At 41.1% G+C, this 19,911-nt stretch overlaps 2 protein-coding genes across 5 annotated transcripts in view; one reads left to right on the plus strand and one right to left on the minus strand.

Annotated features, from left to right (window-relative positions):
* TM7SF3 (transmembrane 7 superfamily member 3) overlaps positions 1 to 3,649 on the minus strand; it is a 37,666-nt gene extending 34,017 nt beyond the window's left edge. For all 3 annotated transcript variants that reach the window (XM_036889392.2, XM_036889391.2, XM_036889389.2), the window contains exon 1: positions 3,376 to 3,649. Coding sequence is in view for 2 of the 3 variants with exons in the window: in XM_036889391.2 (XP_036745286.2) it covers positions 3,376 to 3,466 (91 nt within the window). In the remaining variant the exon portion in view is untranslated. The remainder of the gene's footprint in view (positions 1 to 3,375) is intronic.
* Positions 3,650 to 8,264: 4,615 nt separating this feature from the next.
* Positions 8,265 to 19,432, plus strand: MED21 (mediator complex subunit 21). Of its 2 annotated transcripts, none has more exons than XM_036889394.2 (4): positions 8,265 to 8,371; positions 12,534 to 12,648; positions 13,238 to 13,354; positions 18,966 to 19,024. In XM_036889394.2, the coding sequence occupies exons 1-3, from the start codon at positions 8,330 to 8,332 to the stop codon at positions 13,330 to 13,332; spliced, it is 252 nt and encodes an 83-aa protein (XP_036745289.1). In that variant the 5' UTR covers positions 8,265 to 8,329; the 3' UTR covers positions 13,333 to 13,354; positions 18,966 to 19,024. The 2 variants fall into 2 exon arrangements, with proteins under 2 accessions (XP_036745289.1, XP_036745288.1); XM_036889393.2 differs by having other exon boundaries at positions 8,266 to 8,371; positions 13,254 to 13,354; positions 18,966 to 19,432.
* Positions 19,433 to 19,911: the final 479 nt, after the last annotated feature.

A 19,911-nucleotide genomic window follows, 5' to 3' on the forward strand; every position in this document is an offset into this window, starting at 1 on the left:
ATTATGCCTAAATATTTTGTTTCTTAATGTTCCTTTAATTTTTGCTTTTAAAATTTCAACTTCTATTTGTCTATTCACCCATATACCTTTTTTTTTTTTAAGTTCTCCAGGGGATTCAGATGTTCAGCCAGGTTTGAGAACTCCTAACACAATGTGTGATGAATTAGGAAAGGATCAATATATTTTTGCCTATTCTTAGTTATCTTTACCTTCAGTGTGAAAATCCTTTGGCAGCATTACCTTGGCATCCAATAACCATTTCACAATTTTTCTAGAAGGCTGCATATTAACCCAACCAGTTGTGGCTTTGTCACATCTGACGTCTTAGTGCCTAGTGCAGTCTAAAAATATCACCTAGTTGTCACACAGATGTTTGGTGAGTGATAATTTCTCACAGTGAAATGGAGATAACTGTGCTGCACACATCACTTGGCTGCTGAAAGTTATCAAGCAAACTGGAAAAAAAATTTTTTTAACTGTCCAGTGCTTCCCCATAAAGTATCATTATTAACTTCCATTAGCTCGCCACTGTTTCAGAGGCTCATCTCCTTATTTAAAAACAAGTCAAGCATTCAGTATAGCCCTATAAATAACTAGTAGGAAGAAAGGGACTATAAATGCCTGGCACATTCATCATAAGCATCAACATGACAACTGCCATAGAGTGACAAGGAAAGATACTGCAAGTCGAGACATCTTTAACAATAGTCTGGCAGAAACTGCAATTAAATTTCTACTCACATGAACACGCAGCGCAAAAGAAGACGTGTATCCAAAGTATATCTCAAAGAAGTTTGCAAGACCTTAACTTCACCTCTAACCCATCTGGAGAAGGATTCACCAGAGACATTTTATGGGCATAATGAGATTTTACGACTGTGGGGGTGGAAAGGAAAAAGCACATAAAGGGATATTACAGAGCAAAGGCTAACATGGAGACAGAGTCCTCTAAAATGCAATGGCTCTGTTTTTTCTGCCAAAAATATTTTTTGCCACCTGACCCATAGCCGGGTACTCTTTTCTATTTTTCATACCCTTCCTCCATTCCTACCCAGAGTCCCTTTTTTCTAACAATTCTATTTTAAAGAAGAGCTGCCCAAGACTAATCTTTTCCTTTTCTTTCCCAGTCACATCCTAAACTTGCAACCTTCAAATTTTCCAACTCTTCCTTTTTCCTGTTTTACTAAAATTTGCCTCCATTGTTTGTGCTTTGACACGACCGCCACGTTTTAGGAGAGATCTGTGAAAGCTTGGTGTTCGTAATTCCCTTCGGATGGACTATTAAAAACAAAAACAGTCAGTTACTTGAGCGCATCAGCATTCAACTGCCCCTCCCAATTTCACATTTATATCTTCTTATGAATTTTCATTAGCCCTTAAAGCTGAAAGGGAAATACAAAAATGTACATGCTGCCTTTCACATGCTTTTGAAAACAATCGCTTACAACTACACCAGAGGCCCCCCATGTCACTAAAAGCACCATCAATAGCACAAACACTAAAAGGCCTGAATGACATTATGCTCAAGTCCAGCTACTATGTGATTCCACATAAATTACTGGATATGATTCTCAAACAAAATGAGAAATGGCAATGGTAGCAGAGAACTGGGACTTCAAGGAAGGGAAAACCGCGTGATGTCTGATTCATCTCCTGTGCCCTGCTGGTCATGACCACCTTCTTCAGACATTCTAGGAACTTGATCTGCCACCTTCAAAGACGCACTCGGCTTTCAAGCCTCTACTCAAGTTGGGCAAGTTAGCTCGACCTGCTAAAGATGGGTAAATCATCCTAAGTTACAGGAGTTGCTCAATTTCTTGTTGGTATAGTTATCAGAATCCTCAAACAGAAATCCAGCCATTTTCCAAGCGGATCAATCAAGTCTTGAACAAAGTCTTTTCTTAATTTCCATACTGACTTTTGCCCAACAGATGTGGAGAGTATCACCTTCTCTAATCCCTTAGCAGGTAAGCTCCCATATATTGTCCCTCTCCTGAACAGAGTAACAATACTAATGCAAGGCAAAAAGAATAATGTGGTTGAAGAAATATCAGTGCTGTAATCACAGAATAGAGGCAAGAAATAGTGTCTAAAACACATTACTTTCTCAAATTATTACAAGGATTTCTCAACTTCTGTGTAAAAATTTCTAGATATTGTTAGATACTAAAGTACAGAACTAGAAATGTAAACGTCTGGATCACAGCCCTCCTGACTCAGGGGGCCAAGTGTGGACCAACTATAAACTCACTGTCTCAAATTCTTCACCTGTTAAAATGGAGACATCTCTTCCACCTCCCTTAGGCTATTCTGAGGTGAGAGAACGCACAGAATTAAGGATAAAGCACCATATTAGGTAAAATACTCTTATTGGAAGGCAGCTTTGTTGAAGTGAAAGGGCCGTGAAATGTGCAGCAAGACACAACTTAGGTTCAAATGCTGCCTGTGCTCCCATTAGCGGTTCTTGTGTGTCACGAGCATCGTCCTAGGCTTCAGCCTCATCCTCTGCCAAATGAGGACAATAATTACCTCAGAGGGTTGTGAGGATTAAATAAAAAGCACCTGGCACATACTGCACGCAACGAATGTTAGTGCCTCATTATCAACAAGGCTTTTTTTTTTTCCTGCCAAAGACATAACTGTCTTTTTCAGCTTTGGCTTTAAGCCTGTGCAAAGGGATTCTAGTTTGTACAAGAGCTTTTCAAAGATTTGCATTTAGGAACACAGTCACGTTATTCAGGGAAGATTATATTTCAGAAATGCAACTGGTCTCTGGAGCTCAAAACTAAGAATGTGCTTAACCTCACGGAAAAGCACACGATTTTCAGTCTGGCACAAATAGTGCTTTTTAAAAGTTTATATTAACAAACCACGAGTTTTTCAGCAAGCACGTGACCTACGATCTAAAGTAGGTTCACTTTTTCTCTCCAAGCCCCGAGAGCGTGATCAATTTGAAAGCACCTAGATTTTGGAGCGTAAAAAGCCTGTCGCAGCCTGCAGGGACGTTAGTCACAAAGCCCTAACTTCTGCCCCATGCCTCGCGGTCCATTGGCTCAGACACGTCTGTTGGAAGCAAAGAGGTGCTTCGGTATGTTCAATTAAACCTATAAGCATGGCTGCTCTCTATGAGAGATAATGTGTCTGAACAGGAGAGTTACTTATCTCTTCCCACATCCCCAGCCTAAATTAGCAGGTTGACAGTAAGGCATCCTTACCAATGGGAGTTTCTTTCTGCTGGAACGGACCCTGATCCATTCCTGCCGATTCTGAACTTACTGCCTCCCATGTTAGGAGGACAGACCCCAGGGTGGGTTTTGACCTTGCAAGACATGCAAAACCAACTTTGAGATGCAGAAGTGAGGTGCCCGATCTTACCCTCGGTGGAGTTCCGGAAGGTCTCGGCTCCACCAGCCACCCTTACTTCCGACGCCAGCACCGCCAGGACCGGCAGCCAAAGGAGCCCCATAGCCGCCCGGGCCGAGCCCCGCAGCACCGCCCACGCTACCCCGGGGCGCTCGCGCCCGGCGTCATCGTTCGCCAGGTGCACGCGTCGCACAACCGGCAGCCCCGCAGTGCTGGTGAGCAGCCCGGCCGCGCTCCCGCCGCTGCAGGAGGGTCCCCCTTCCGGCGAGTGCCCCGCGACCCGAACCGCGCCTCCGCCCCGCCCCTTTACGTAACCGCAGCGGGAGCACCCCGCCCCCCACCCCCCGCGGCCGGCGGCTTGCGCCTCCTGCTGGCGCCCGGGGAACTCGCCGCGCCACCGCCGGGGGCCCCGAGCGGGGACAGAGGAGACCCCAGAAAGTTCCGTGATGTTGTAACCTGTACTTCTCACTTTTGTATCTTGCCCACTAACGAAAACCACCGTTAGAGTGGGAAAAAGCTCTGTTGCGGCCTAACGTCTCCAGGCTCCTGTTCTGGTGTTTAACGGCACTTTGCAAAAAGAAAAAAATAATAAGGGAAATCGGGTACTCAAAACGCAAGAACAATGATTTCCTCTCGTGGCAATTGCCTTGGCTGCCTAGGCCGATGATAATATGAAAATGCGGGGGCAATACGCTTCTGGGGTGGTTACTGCGCTGCTGATGAGCATCACATTTAGAAATAAAGTTTCGTTTTCTCTAAGCAAATATCCTCGAAGACTCAAGACCTGGATCTGACCTTCCTCTCAAATTTTATATCTGAGTGTCGTTTAAAGGACAACAGTCCATGTGGCAGGTGGCTCAGGAGATGATTGTGGAATTAGAGACTCCAAGTTATTTGGGGAAGATCGCCCTGCTTTCTTTTCCGGCTCTTTAAATTTTTCATTTATACCCCTTACCTAGAAACTATCTGAAAATGACATATCCAGTTCATCTACTACTAAGCTAAAAATCGATAGCAATCGCCATAAATGTTAACAGGCACAACCCTTCTCCTATTCTCCCTCTGCATGGTTCAAACGTTAAGACCTTTGGTAGCAACATCAATTCCTATGGTGCTTATTCACCGTCCCACACGCCTCATTCCAGTAATGCTCAGTAGATGAAATCCCAGGATCATGATGAGTGGTTATGATAATATGGGTATCATTTGAATCAGTAGATGGATTATTCTATAAATGGTGTGTAACTGAGTAGCTGTACTGTACTGGGGAGGAAGGATTAGAACCCTATCTTACACTGTTAAAATGAAATCCCAAGGTAATAACTAAAACCATAAAAGAGCTGAAGAAAAAATGTTTGAAAACCTGATCCCAGAATGGGAGGAACTTTTTCTTTTAAAAGAGTTTATTTAAGCAAAAATATATTAAAACCTGCAGCACCAAACTGGATGTGGTTAGAAGCATTGAGGGGAGGAACTTTGTGAGCAAAAAAAGCAAAGGAGGCCCTAGAGGAAAAGACTGGTAGACTTGTCTACTTAAAAATGCATATTTTATGAAAGCCACAAAACATCATATAACAATATGAATAGTCAAGTTGATGACCAAAAAGAAAAGGACATGAATATGGAATTTTACCAAAAAAAAGGAAAGAAGTACAAATGGCCAGTAAACATGAAAAAAGTTCAAACTCACTCATAACAAAACAAATCAAATTAAGAAACCAAGATGTAAATATTTTGAAAGTATAAGAACACCCAGTGAGGATGAAAGAGAAGTCGACATTCTAAGATTGGACTATGAGAGTGTAACTTGATACACAATCTTTTAGCATAATTTGCATGAAAAATGCATAAACAGTAACTGAAGCATAAGGAACAACTGTGGTGAAGATCAGGAACAATGAACTTACTCTAGGGTTTCACAGGTTTTATAAAGAAATGTTTAAAATAAGGTTTGAAAGTTGAGTGGACAATCAATAAAGGAACAGACGGAGGTACGGATGGAGGTGTGATCATTTTATACAAGGACGAATTACATGTGTCTTCTGTGGTGTGCGCAGAAGTGTGAAACAGGGTGCACCTTGCATAGGGAATTGCAAGGTGTTTAGTATAGCAAATGCTTATTTATAGTATTTCAGTCGAGTGCTTGGAACATTTTAGATGTTTAATAAACTGTGACTGAGTAAGTAACAAAGGTAGTTAAGGATCTAGAATGTAAAGTTAAAGAATTCTTAAAGATTCTTTTTCTGAAAAAATAAAGAGTCACTATTAAAAGAATCAAAATACCGCAAGATTGGCTATAATTTGGTAAATGAAGCTAGGTTATGGGTATACCAAAATTCATACTGTTCTACTTTTGTATGCTTGCAACTTTTAATAATGTAAAGTTTAAAAGAACATAACAAAATTATGTGTTTAAAAGATAAGAGCTCTGTAATACTTGGTTTCTGTTTTTAAAACCATTATAATCCAGCTGGGAATGCAAGAAAGGCAAATAAAGAAGCATATGAAAATGTGTCAAAATCAAGAAAAGAAGAAAGGTCTGTGTGGGCCTTAATAATTCATAAAAGTTACACGAAAAGGTAAGACTTTAAAAGACAGAGTATGAATTAAATATCAGCAAAGAAATTAATTTCATAAAGAGTGAGGAAAGAGCTCAGTGGTTCTTAATTGGGGGCAGTCTACCCCTGCCCCCCAAGATATTTGGGACTATCGAGATATTTTTTTGTTGTCACAACTGGAGATAGGTTGGCTACTATCTCATGCAGAGAGGACAGGGATGCTGTTAAACATTGTACAGTACACAGGACAGCCCCTGAGCACCAAGAAAACACAGCCTGAATGTTTCTAGTGCCACTGTTGAGAAATCCCGAGCTGGACACAGAAGGTGTCTTTGGCAGGAGGGTTATTTTCCAAAGGCCACAGCTTCAAGAGATTCATAAGACCCTGATGAATGTGTGCAAAATTCTGAGAGCCTTTTCTGGGGAAAGGGTCCACAGTTTTCAACCGATTCTTAAAAGGGTCTATGGCCAGAAGAGGCTTAAGAAGACAAGGAAAACCAAGGGTCACTGGCCGTGGCTGAATAATCTGAAGTGATTATTTCACTCGGAAAGTTATTGGGAGAGGAGACTGGATGTGTTTGCTAGGGCCAGATCATACTGAACCTTAAAAACCAGGCAGTGATGGCTGGACATCAACCTGAGGTCTCTGCGGAGCTACTGAAAACCTTCAGGGAAGATAAGGACAGGACAAAAGCCGGGCCATAATATAAGTTGTCTTGAACTGGTTTCTCTATCCCAGGGCCCAAGTTCTCTTCAATCCGGGTACTAAATATTATTCTTTAGTGGGCTCTCTCATTCATCCCTCTGTATCCAATCAGGCACCAATTCATGTTAATTTTTACTTCAAAATTAACCTTTTTTCTTCTCTAATCAGGGTCAACATCCTAGTCTAGGTCCTACTCATCTCATTTTGAATAACTACAAAACCCTACTCCCAGTGAGCCCCCTGGCTTATTCATCTTTGCCAACCCAGCACTCAACATACTTCCTGGCACACGGCAGGCATTCAGTAAGGTACAATCTCAACTGGGGGTGAGAGGAGAAAGTCACAAGATCACCCCATATTAGAGTTAAGCAAATGAGAGTTCTCTCTCATTAATCCCTTTGTGGGAGGGCACTCACCTAGAGAGGTTCCTAATTAGGTTCTAGCAGGTATGTAGATTGTTTGGGGGTCTGTGGGGAGGAGGAGGGTGGGAAGTAGAAGTGGAGCTTCCAATGGAGGGTTGAAGTAAATCCAACAAGCACAGTTCCCAAAGGATAGTTTCTGCCGCACTCCCCCAACCCCAGGGGGGTAATCAGGGATAATCAGCCCAGAAAGGAGGGTATATGAGTTCTTCCCAAGTCCACAAACCTGTCATTTGCTGATAGTAAGTAGGCTTATATCTTTCCAGACTATCACCTGTCTAACCTTCCTTAAATACCAAGTTTCTATTACCACTCTTCACACCTAAACCCTCAATAGGTCCCAAGTCTAAGTCTAAACTGCACACCTTATCTTTTTAAAAATTGAACCTGCCCGACCTACTCTGCTGGAACCTCCTCTCTTCTGACTACACACTGTGCAACCTCCACTCTCCACTAACCCTCCTGTGTTCCTCGTGCTGAGTTCCTTGCTGTCACACAAACAAGAGATGCTTTTAAATTATCTACACTCACACCTTAACTCTTAACTCCACATGCTCTTCTCTAATTTTAGCCCGCGAGACCTCCATTTTCCTGCACTCTTCCGACAAGTCAATAGTTAGTGTAGTAGTTGTTTCGGACGCTTTCTGTCTTACGTATCAGCTTCCCCAGCACACCCACACTAAAGAAATTAAAGCACCCTGTCTCCGCTTGGGTAAGGTCTTCTGCACCCACCCAAAGCAACAGAGGGGCACCCGAGCCTAGCCTTTCCTGATTGCCTGGTGAATTTTAATTTGGATTTGTTGAAGTTAGAGTCGGTATCCTGAATCCCAAGCATTTTTGTCTGCTTGCTGCGTACGTTTTGTGGCCCACCTAGAAAGCAAGAGCAATGTAAAATTAGTTCAAGGAGATATTTAAAAATGAATACAAGGGAAAGTAGGGAAATTTCCTCTTAAAAAACACAGAACCTAACAATCTCCGTAAAGGGTTTAACACCGTAAAGAGGTTTAACACCTCGAGATCAGGATGTTGGCCTCAAAAGTGAGTTGCGCCCCAGCTACCCATCCACAAATTACTCAAATGCGGCCCCAGGGATGCTTTAGCCACACGCGGATCTAGTCTAAATAAAGCCTCAGGAAAGCCCCACCCACTCCTCGCGGCGCGTGCAGTTTCTATTGACTCCACCCCTTCCAGGAACGCAGCCCTGTGATTGGCCACGACTGCCCTGGAGGCGCCCAATCGCGAACAAACAGTTGCTCCAGCGTCCCGTCGCTTGCGGGAGGAACATGGCGGATCGGCTCACACAGCTGCAAGACGCCGTGAACTCGGTGAGCCATTTCTCTCGCTTAGTCTCAGTCGGCCTCTCTCCTGAGGTAAACCAGGGAGGAAAAGGGGCCGGGGAGGCCGAACCCAGAAGTGGGGGCCGGATTGGCCCGTGGTTCGGCAAAACGCGCTCGCGGCGGCGGGAGGCGGCGCCTGGGAGGTTTGAGGCCGGCTGCGGGCGGGAGCAGCCTCTGCGCCTGAGAAGTGGGGAATCTACCCCCCGGGACCTAACGCCTCCCGGCCTCTCCTGTCCTCCGGGAACAGCCTTCCGTTCTTGCCAGTGGTGCCAGGGGACAGGGGGACGCAGCAGCAGGTGCTTCTTCCTCATCACTTCCAGCCCGCGAGGCTGCCCGTGCGCTTCACGGTCGCATCTTTGTCCTTAAATGTTAGCTGAGAGTATTGCCTTCGCTCAAACTTTCTTGTTCGGGCGGCAGGTTGGTGAGCTAAGTTGTAGCTTAGTTGGTGCCAATAGACAAAGGGTCTCGGTCCGCCTCTTGGCCACGCCCCAGCGTAAATCAGTTCGAGGAGAGCTGACATCTTGATGACAGTGTGCAGTGTCCCCCCAAAACGTCTGCCCCCTAGTAGTGGTCAGATCTTGTAAGTAGCCTCCCCCTTACTTTGATCCTTCTGATTATTTTTCCCGTAATGCCTAAGTGGAAAGGGTGTGCACGCCAAAAGATTCATAGACTTATTGCCATCAAACGTTAAAATAGTTTTCAATTAGAAGTTTTATTTCTCATTTTCGTTCTGTTTACAATGTGATGTCCCAGACAAGATGCCTGTAGAAAGAAAATACGTTGGCTGGAAAATCTTAAGGACTTGGTGCCTTCCTTGCCAGTGTTTTCTCTCATTGGAAACCAAGAAGTTGGGATTCTTGTTAATACCTCAGTCCCTGCACGCTTCCAAAGTGTGAATCTACCTGTGGGAAACTTACCTGCTCGGTGTGTGAATAAAATACGACCTTCCAAGGCTGGCTGGGCCAGCCCCTAAACGGTGATGAATTCACCAAGATAAGTTCTACCTTCTGGTGACTTGCCTGGGCTGCCAGCCAACCTCCCTCTGGAAGATACTCCTTTGAGGTTTTAAATAATCAAATTGTAATGATGCCGCAGGATAGAATTATTATTTTAGGGGAAATGTCTATAAATGTTCACACACGTCTTGTAACCAGAGGATAGATAGTAAGGACAGTGAATATGGCCTTACCTCAAAGTGGGCATGTTGATAATTGGATTTTGGAGTAAAGCCTCAAGGTTAACCAGAATGAGCTCCTACTGTGACTGTAAGCACCATTATGTTTACCGAGAGTACTCCTTAAGGAGTTTGCAGTCTGATTGGGAAGATGTCATGTACTCAAGAGACATTTAAATAATGCAAAAGCAGTATGCGGTTAAGGAGTTATAATGAATCGAGTGTTTTCAGCCGTAATTTAAGTGCTGAAGTACATCGGAATATAGAATGATAGGAATTAAATTAGGAAATCTTTGTAGCATTTATCTGAATCGTAATTATTTGTAAAATTTTTAAATAACGTTTGTTTCTTTTTCTGAGAACTCCATGAGGTTAGAAACCATGTCGTGTTCACTCTGTGTCTATAATGTCTATATGCATTGCTTGTCATAGAATTGATTTTTAATAAATATTTGTTGAATAAATCTGGAGAGCTTTTGAAGGACAAAGCAGGTAGCCACTGTGTAGTATATTTTTGTGTATGTTCTCTCTATTTCTCATAACAATGCTATAATGTGAGAGTGTTTACTATTTAAAAATGAAAAACCTACTCAGTTTACTAGAACCAGAACTAGAATCTACGTTTGTCCAGCTTCTGAGCGCTTACTACTGCTCCATTACAAGTAGCAAAATGCGAGCAAGGCAGCGTCGTCAGGAATGAATTTATTACCTGTGGGGTATATGTGAGTAGTAGTAGAAAATGAGTAAGTAGAATTGACTTAGATTATTGGAAGCTTTGAAACAACCTGAAGAGTTAGAAATTTATCTTAAAGATGATGTGGGGATGAGCTCAAAATTTTTGAGAAGGGTAAAATAACTGAACTAGAAAATAGTAGGGAAGTTACTGTAACAATACTGGTGTGAGATAGTTGATTAAACTAACAACAGTCACAGTGATAGAAGGAAAAGGGAAAGATTTGTATTTTTAGGATATGAAGATGAAAGAATCTGAAGTTAGACTAGTTGACTAGGAGATTCCCAATGCAAATTAGGTAATAAACAAAGGAAACAGTTGACTTTGAGTTCTGTCATTCAGATAATGGCAAAGAAACTTAGAGGAGATGCTTATTCATTGATTGGAAATAAGAAATTGAGGTTTGAGAGGTCCGGACTATGGAGAGAAGTTGGTGGGGATGACAGGAGTCTTAAATTTGGACATGGTAAGGACCTGGTATTCTCAATCTTCAAAATTGCTTGAGGAATACTTTTAGGACACCAGGATTTTACAGCCTGTGTCATGGAGAAAAACTAAATACTTTAAGTTCAGTCTTTTTTTTAAATTGAGATATCACTGACATATAGCATGTTATTTTCAGGTATACAACATAATGATTCGGTATTTGTATATATGGAGAAATGATCACAGTTATAGTTAACATATGGCACCATACATACATAGTTACAAATATTTTCTTGTGATGAGAACTTCTAAGGTTTACTCTCAGCAACTTTGAAATATGCAATTCAGTATTAACAACAGACCCATACTATACATTAATTACATCCTTGTGACTTATTTTTTTTATAATTGAAAGTTTGTACCTTTTAACCCTCTTCATCCATTTAGCCCACCCGCACCCCCTCACCCTACCTCTGGCAACCACCAGTCTGTTCTCTGGTTTTATTTTGTTTTTTGGATTCCACATTTAAATGAAGTCATACAGTATTTACTTTCTCTGCCTGACTGACTTCACTTAGCATAATGACCTCAAGGTCCGTCCATGTTGCTGCAAATGGCAAGCGTTCCTTCTATTTTTTTTTTACGGCTGAATAATATTCCATATATACACACATAACACACACCACAATTCTTTATCCATTTATCCATCTGTGGCCAGTTAGGTTATGTCCATGTCTTCTTAAGTGGGATCTTGTTTCCATAATTTCTTTATGTTTGTAACTCCTCTGAGTTCAGAAATGGATCATGTACTCTGTACCTGAGTCACACATTTTTTTATTTATTGTGGGACCACACTTAGATTGCCAATTCACTTTGCTCTTTCCTATCACTACTATCCCCCAAACAGCCCCTGCTTGTGCTTGCATATATTTATGTGTCACATAGGCACTATGACTATGCTCAGGTCACTATCATCGTCATGCTTGTGGGTACCCACCCAGAAGGTGCCCAGGAAGAGGCTCACACTTTCACTGAAAACAATGGGCTGCTATTCCTGGGGACCTCAGCCCTGGATTCCACCATGGTTGAGCTGGCATTTGAAACTGTCTCAAAGAGATTTTTGCAAAGGTGTCCAAGCAAAGGCAGAACAGTCCTTGGACCAATGCCATCTCCTCTGGGCAGTACCTACATGGGGCAGGAGCTGGGCTCTGGCAAGAGAAGGGCCTGTCGCCTTAGCCTCTGACCCTGGCTGGTACTGGCTCTGCCCCCACTGGTTTTGTGGTGCCCCCTACCTCACCCCAGCTCAGTACCGTTCCTTGCCCTGTGGTTTCAGCTGTCAGAGTGACCAGTTCCCTGTTCACAGCCCTGCAGCAAAGGTCTTTATGTCCCCACAACATATCTCTGTTATCTGTCCATCCACTCACAGACTGTGGTCCACAAATAAAGCTGTGTTTTGTATTAAAAAATTTTTCTTTGCATGTATATGTGTGCTTGGCATAGATTTCTCTTATCATTCTATTATCTTGGGAAGAAAAGAGATTATTTTGTATTTCTTTTTAACTAGATGGATACCAAATGTTAGTATCTTAAAATAACTAGTTGAACATCTAGTTTCAACTCAGTTAATACCAAACCTAGTTTCTTTGTATGTTTAAAATACTTAATCATTGTTTATAATAACTGGCTTATCCTGAATTACTCCTTTGTGTTTTATTCCCTTGTTCCGAGATCATAATTGTAGAAACTTGTTGCTGTTAGCAATAAAAGCCTTAAGATTGATGCATCCTTTCTAACTTTCATGTTTCTTTGGCCTCAAGCTTGCAGATCAGTTCTGTAACGCCATTGGAGTGCTGCAGCAGTGTGGGCCCCCTGCCTCCTTCAGTAATATTCAGACAGCAATTAACAAAGATCAGCCAGCTAATCCTACAGAAGGTAAATAGAGTTTCTTGGCTTTTCTTAGTTTGACTCTCTATGCTACTTGTAATCCTTCAAAATTAGGTTTATTGAGAAATTCAACTTGTTTATGCCTTTCTTAAAATGTCATTATGGTCGAGAATATTCCAAGTTTTTATTGTCATAAAGAAATCAATTTGTTACAGTCAATTTACATAACATCTGATAATTCTGTTCATATCAAATAATAGGTTGTTATTCCCTTAGAGGAGGATTTGTATGAATTTAGCTGGATTTTAGTTGTAAGACCTTAATAAGAAAGGTGTCCCATTTATAAATTCCTTTATTCAAGTGATCACTATATTGTCCTAAACAATGAAATGATATACATTATGTTTAATTCCTAATTTAAGTTAATATTAAAGCCAATTCTTAAACATGTGATAGGATTGGTGTGTTAAAATTACGTGTATTCTGCACATGAAAATGAATGCATAGCCATTAAAAAAAAAATTGCTTGTTATTCAAAGCCCAGTACAGAAAAAGTATGTGAAGTTTTCTGGTTTCATTAATTTAAAATGTAATTTCTGTTTCTAAAACTTTCAGATTCTCTAATATCCTAAATTAGTAATATCTTTCTCTAGAATATGCCCAACTTTTTGCAGCACTGATTGCACGAACAGCCAAAGACATCGATGTTTTGATAGATTCCTTACCCAGTGAAGAATCTACAGCTGCTTTACAGGTACAAAGTTATTTTCCTTTAGAACTTGGCTAGAAGAGAATTTTGAAATGGAGATAGACTTAATACCTTTTGTTACAATAATCAAGTAAATTTAAATTTTACTTTGATTAAATTTACAGATACATTTTAAAATGGGAGTTTTATTAATTGTGAACTAGTGTAGTCTGTTAAACACTGCAAATATATATAGTTTGATTTTGAGTTCTAAGGAAATTTCTGGTTTTCCCCAGTTTGGCTGTTTCCAAGCAGAGAACTAGAGGAGGGTGACGTCCTGGATGTGAAGTATAGTAGTGTTCAAAGCAATGTGGAAGTGAGTCACATACAGACATCCAGAAATTGCTAACTGAAAGTTCATTTTTTGTTTGTTGAGGCGTGTGAGCTCTTTATATATTCTGGACGTCAAGCCTTTATCGGATGTGTCATTTTCAAAGATATTCTCCCATACTGTAGGGTTTCTTTTTGTTCTATTGATGGTGTCTTTTGCTGTACAGAAGCTTTTCAGCTTAATATAGTCCCACTTGTTCATTTTTGCTGTTGTTTTCCTTGCCCGGGGAGATATGTTCAAGAAGAGGTCACTCATGTTTATGTCTAAGAGGTTTGTGCCTATGTTTTCTTCCAAGAGTTTAATGGTTTCATGACTTACATTCAGGTCTTTGATCCATTTTGAGTTTACTTTTGTATATGGGGTTAGACGATGGTCCAGTTTCATTCTCCTACATGTAGCTGTCCAGTTTTGCCAGCACCATCTGTTGAAGAGACTGTCATTTCGCCATTGTATGTCCATGGCTCCTTTATCAAATATTAATTGACCATATATGTCTGAGTTAATGTCTGGATTCTCTAGTCTGTTCCATTGGTCTGTGGCTCTGTTCTTGTGCCAGTACCAAATTGTCTTGATTACTATGGCTTTATAATAGAGCTTGAAGTTGGGGAGTGAGATCCCCCCTACTTTATTCTTCTTTCTCAGGATTGCTTTGGCTATTCGGGGTCTTTGGTGGTTCCATATGAATTTTTGAATTATTTGATCCAGTTCATTGAAGAATGTTGCTGGTAGTTTCATAGGGATTGCATCAAATCTGTATATTGCTTTGGGCAGGATGGCCATTTTGACGATATTAATTCTTCCTAGCCATGAGCATGGGATGCGTTTCCATCTGTTAGTGTCCCCTTTAATTTCTTTTAAGAGTGACTTGTAGTTTTCAGAATATAAGTCTTTCACTTCTTTGGTTAGGTTTATTCCTAGGTATTTTATTTTTTTTGATGCAATTGTGAATGGAGTTGTTTTCCTGATTTCTCTTTCTGTTGGTTCATTGTTGGTATATAGGAAAGCCACAGATTTCTGTGTGTTGATTTTGTATCCTGCAACTTTGCTGTATTCCGATATCAGTTCTAGTAGTTCTGGGGTGGAGTCTTTAGGGTTTTTTATGTACAGTATCATGTCATCTGCAAATAGTGACAGTTTGACTTCTTCTTTGCCAATCTGGATTCCTTGTATTTTTTTGTTTTGTCTGATTGCCGTGGCTAGGACCTCTAGTACAATGTTAAATAACAGTGGGGAGAGTGGGCATCCCTGTCTAGTTCCCGATCTCAGCGGAAATGCTTTCAGCTTCTCGCTATTCAATATAATGTTGGCTGTGGGTTTTTCATAGATGGCCTTTATTATGTTGAGGTACTTGCCCTCTATTCCCATTTTGCTGAGAGTTTTTATCATGAATGGATGTTGAACTTTGTCAAATGCTTTTTCAGCATCTATGGAGATGATCATGTGGTTTTTGTCTTTCTTTTTGTTGATGTGGTGGATGATATTGATGGACTTTCGAATGTTGTGCCATCCTTGCATCCCTGGGATGAATCCCACTTGGTCATGGTGTACGATGGTTTTGATGTATTTTTGAATTCGGTTTGCTAAAATTTTGTTGAGTATTTTTGCGTCTACGTTCATCAGGGATATTGGTCTATAGTTTTCTTTTTTGGTGGTGTCTTTGCCTGGTTTTGGTATTAGGGTGATGTTAGCTTCATAGAATGAGTTTGGGAGTATCCCCTCCTCTTCTATTTCTTGGAAAACTTTAAGGAGAATGGGTATTATGTCTTCCCTGTATGTCTGATAAAATTCCGAGGTAAATCCATCTGGCCCGGGGGTTTTGTTCTTTGGTAGTTTTTTGATTACCGCTTCAATTTCGTTGCTGGTAATTGGTCTGTTTAGATTTTCTGTTTCTTTTTGGGTCAGTCTTGGAAGGTTGTATTTTTCTAGGAAGTTGTCCATTTCTCCTAGGTTTCCCAGCTTGTTAGCATATAGGTTTTCATAGTAGTCTCTAATAATTCTTTGTATTTCTGCGGGATCTGTTGTGATTTTTCCTTTCTCATTTCTGATACTGTTGATTTGTGTTGACTCTCTTTTCCTCTTAATAAGTCTGGCTAGAGGCTTATCTATTTTGTTTATTTTCTCGAAGAACCAGCTCTTGGTTTCATTGATTTTTGCTATTGTTTTATTCTTCTCAATTTTATTTATTTCTTCTCTGATCTTTATTATGTCCCTCCTTCTGCTGACCTTAGGCCTCCTTTGTTCTTCTTTTTCCAATTTTGATAGTTGTGACATTAGACCGTTCATTTGGGATTGCTCTTCCTTTTTTAAATATGCTTGGAGTGCTATATACTTTCCTCTTAAGACTGCTTTTGCTGCGTCCCACAGAAGTTGGGGCTTAGTGTTGTTGTTGTCATTTGTTTCCATATATTGCTGGATCTCCATTTTGATTTGGTCATTGATCCATTGATTATTTAGGAGCGTGTTGTTTAGCCTCCATGTGTTTGTGAGCCTTTTTGCTTTCTTTGAACAGTTTATTTCTAGTTTAATGCCTTTGTGGTCTGAAAAGTTGGTTGGTAGGATTTCAATCTTTTGGAATTTACTGAGGCTCTTTTTGTGTCCTAGTATATGGTCTATTCTGGAGAATGTTCCATGTGCACTTGAGAAGAACGTGTATCCTGTTGCTTTTGGATGTAGAGTTCTGTAGATGTCTATTAGGTCCATCTGTTCTAGTGTGTTGTTCAGTGCCTCTGTGTCCTTACTTATTTTCTGTCTGGTGGATCTGTCCTTTGGAGTGAGTGGTGTGTTGAAGTCTCCTAGAATGAATGCATTGCATTCTATTTCCTCCTTTAGTTCTGTTAATATTTGTTTCAGGTATGTTGGTGCTCCTGTATTGGGTGCATATATATTTATAATGGTTATATCCTCTTGATGGACTGAGCCCTTTATCATTATGTAATGTCCTTCTTTGTCTTTTTTTACTTTCTTTATTTTGAAGTCTGTTTTGTCTGATACCAGAATTGCAACACCTGCTTTCTTCTCTCTGTTGTTTGCTTGAAATATCTTTTTCCATCCCTTGACTTTAAGTCTGTGCGCGTCTTTGGGTTTGAGGTGAGTCTCTTGTAAGCAGCATATGGATGGATCTTGCTTTTTTATCCATTCTATTACTCTGTGTCTTTTGATTGGTGCATTCAGTCCATTTACATTTAGGGTGATTATTGAAAGGTATGAATTTATTGCCATTGCAGGCTTTAAGTTTGTGGTTACCAAAGGTTTAGGGTTAGCTTCTTTACTGTCTTACTGTCTAACTTAACTCGCTTGTTGAGCTATTATAAACACAATCTGATGATTCTTTATTTCTCTCCCTTCTTATTCCTCCTCCTCCCTTCTTCATATGTTGGGTGTTTTGTTGTGTGCTCTTTTTAGGAGTGCTCCCATCTAGAGCAGTCCCTGTAGGATGCCCTGTAGAGGTGGTTTGTGGGAGGCAAATTCCCTCAACTTTTGCTTGTCTGGGAATTGTTTAATCCCTCCTTCATATTTAAATGATATTCGTGCTGGATACAGTAGTCTTGGTTCGAGGCCCTTCTGTTTCATTGCATTAAGTATATCATGCCATTCTCTTCTGGCCTGTAGGGTTTCTGTTGAGAAGTCTGATGATAGCCTGATGGGTTTTCCTTTGTAGGTAACCTTTTTTTTCTCTCTGGCTGCTTGTAATACTTTGTCCTTGTCTTTGATCTTTGCCATTTTAATTATTATGTGTCTTGGTGTTGCCCTCCTTGGATCCCTTGTCATGGGAGTTCTGTGTACCTCTGTGGTCTGAGAGGCCATTTCTTCCCCTAGTTTGGGGAAATTTTCAGCAATTATTTCTTCAAAGACATTTTCTATCCCCTTTTCTCTCTCTACTTCTTCTGGAATGCCTATGATTCTTAAATTATTTCTTTTATATTGATCACTCAGCTCTCTTAAAATTCTTTCATTCCTGGAGATCCTTTTATCTCTCTCTGCATCAGCTTCTCTGCGTTCCTGTTCTCTGTTTTCTAGTCCATTAATGGTCTCTTGCATCTCGTCCATTCTGTTTTGAAGTCCTTCCAGAGCTTGTTTTATTTCTGAATTCTCCTTCCTTAGTTCTTGCATATTTCTCTGCAAGTCCATCAGCATGGTTATGACTTTTGTTTTGAATTCTTTTTCAGGTAGACTGGCTAAATCTATCTCCCCAGATTCCTTCTCAGGGGAAGATGTAGCAGATGCCGAAGCTGTCTGGGTTAGTCTTGTCTGAATCATATTTTTTTGCCTTTTCATGTTGACAGGTGCTATTGACTGTCAGCTGGGAGGGCCAAAATTTTCACTTACTACTGGCCTTTCTTTACTGGGGCAACTGCGACCCCTATTGGCTTGTGTTGGGTAATTGCGTGTAGAGTGGGTCTTTGTGTCTTGCCTGGCCGGAAGGGAGAAATTTCCCTTTCTGTGGGCGGAATTTGTCTCAGGCTGCTTCTCTGCTTTCGCAGCGCCCGGTGGGGTGATGGATGGGGGGGCTGCTTGACTGTTTGCCTCCGTGAGGGGTCTCAGAGCTGTTGCCCAGGGGGTTAGTGCACCCGGTTTTCCCTGTAATTTCCAGCTGCTGTACTGTGACCTGGGTTGTTTCCGTCAAGCTGTTAAGTCCCTGTCCCTTTAAGACTTTCAAAAAAGCCCCCGCTTTTCTTTGTCACAGGGGCATCAGCTTCAGCACCCGCTCTGAGGTCTACCCCCTGTTCTCCCAGTATCCAGGGCCCCCTGGGCATATACTGTGTCTGCGCTCTGGCCCGGATGGCTGGGGCTGGGTGTTCAGCAGTCCTGGGCTCCGTCTCCCTCCCGCTCTGCCTACTCTTCTCCCGCCGGGAGCTGGGGGGAGGGGCGCTCGGCTCCCGCGGGGCCGGGGCTTGTATCTTACCCCCTTCGCGAGGCGCTGGGTTCTCGCTGGTGTAGCTGCAGTCTGGCCACTGTCCTGCGTCTTCTGGTCTCTCTTTTAGGGCTAGTTGTGTTTGTTGTATTTTCAAAAGTATATATGTTTTTGGGAGGAGATTCCCACTGTCCTACTCACGCCGCCATGTTGGCTCCGCCTCTGAAAGTTCATTTTTAAAAATAATTCATACAAAGAAAACGCTTCAAAGTTAACTGATTTTAAATTTCTGCCACTGAAAAATCTACAGTAGTTGCGTGATTATCGGGATGTAAAAGTAAATACTTTTACTGCAGTTGCTGTCCTTCTCAGCTCTTATTAATCTCCAAGTTTTTCGTTTCTCAAAAAATTTTATTTATTTATGTCTTATAAAGGCTGCTAGCTTGTATAAGCTAGAAGAAGAAAACCACGAAGCTGCTACATGTCTGGAAGATGTTGTTTATCGAGGGGACATGCTTCTGGAAAAGATACAAAGTGCACTTGCTGATATTGCGCAGTCACAGCTGAAGACAAGAAGTGGTACCCACAGCCAGGCTGTTCCAGACTCATAGTACCTGAGCATACCCTGGGGCTGAGAAAAGGACTATTCCAATGCCATTAAGAATTCTGCATCAGTTTAGATGTAAGCCTTACCAACAGTTACAGAAACAGTAAGCACTACGATACGTGTTATCTTTTTAGCTATTTTTAATAGTCTTCTATTTTCACTCTTGATAAATAAGCCCCCAAATTGTGACTGAATCAGTTTAAACCATCGTTATACCATAATTTTTTATTATCTGAAATTATTGAGGCAGATACTGCATTAATGGTCATATAATTAAACTGATGTATTATAGAACTCTGTTGTGATATAATTCTATCTTTAGTTTTGTCATATTTCTACAATCGTTTTACAAATCAGAACAACCCTCAAGCACAGGAGAGGTGGCAAGTTCAGAGAGATGAGACATCCCAATTTAGGCTGTTGTTCTTCTGCTTCTTAAAAGGTGACACTATATAAAAATTTTTATATAAATTTGGGGGTCTTGAGCAAGGCAAGTTTCTGAAACTATGTTGCTTTTAAGAAGCAGGATTTATATGACTGGATGAGAGATTCAGTTACTTTTGTGGAAATGTTTCCCTCTTTTTCCAGAACCTCATAGCCATTCTAGTTAAATCTCTATACTTGTTTCTGCTAAGAAATCCTCTTTTCTTTGAATTTCGTGCTATTGTGAGGAGATTTTTCTTCATCCTGAACTATTGATTCTCATATCTTTTCGCATGCTCTTTTTGTTCTCAATTTGCATTGTGAAGTATGTTCCCTGGGTCCTCGATTCC

This window comes from Manis pentadactyla, chromosome 14 (genome assembly GCF_030020395.1).
Source record: "Manis pentadactyla isolate mManPen7 chromosome 14, mManPen7.hap1, whole genome shotgun sequence".
Taxonomy (NCBI): domain Eukaryota; kingdom Metazoa; phylum Chordata; class Mammalia; order Pholidota; family Manidae; genus Manis; species Manis pentadactyla.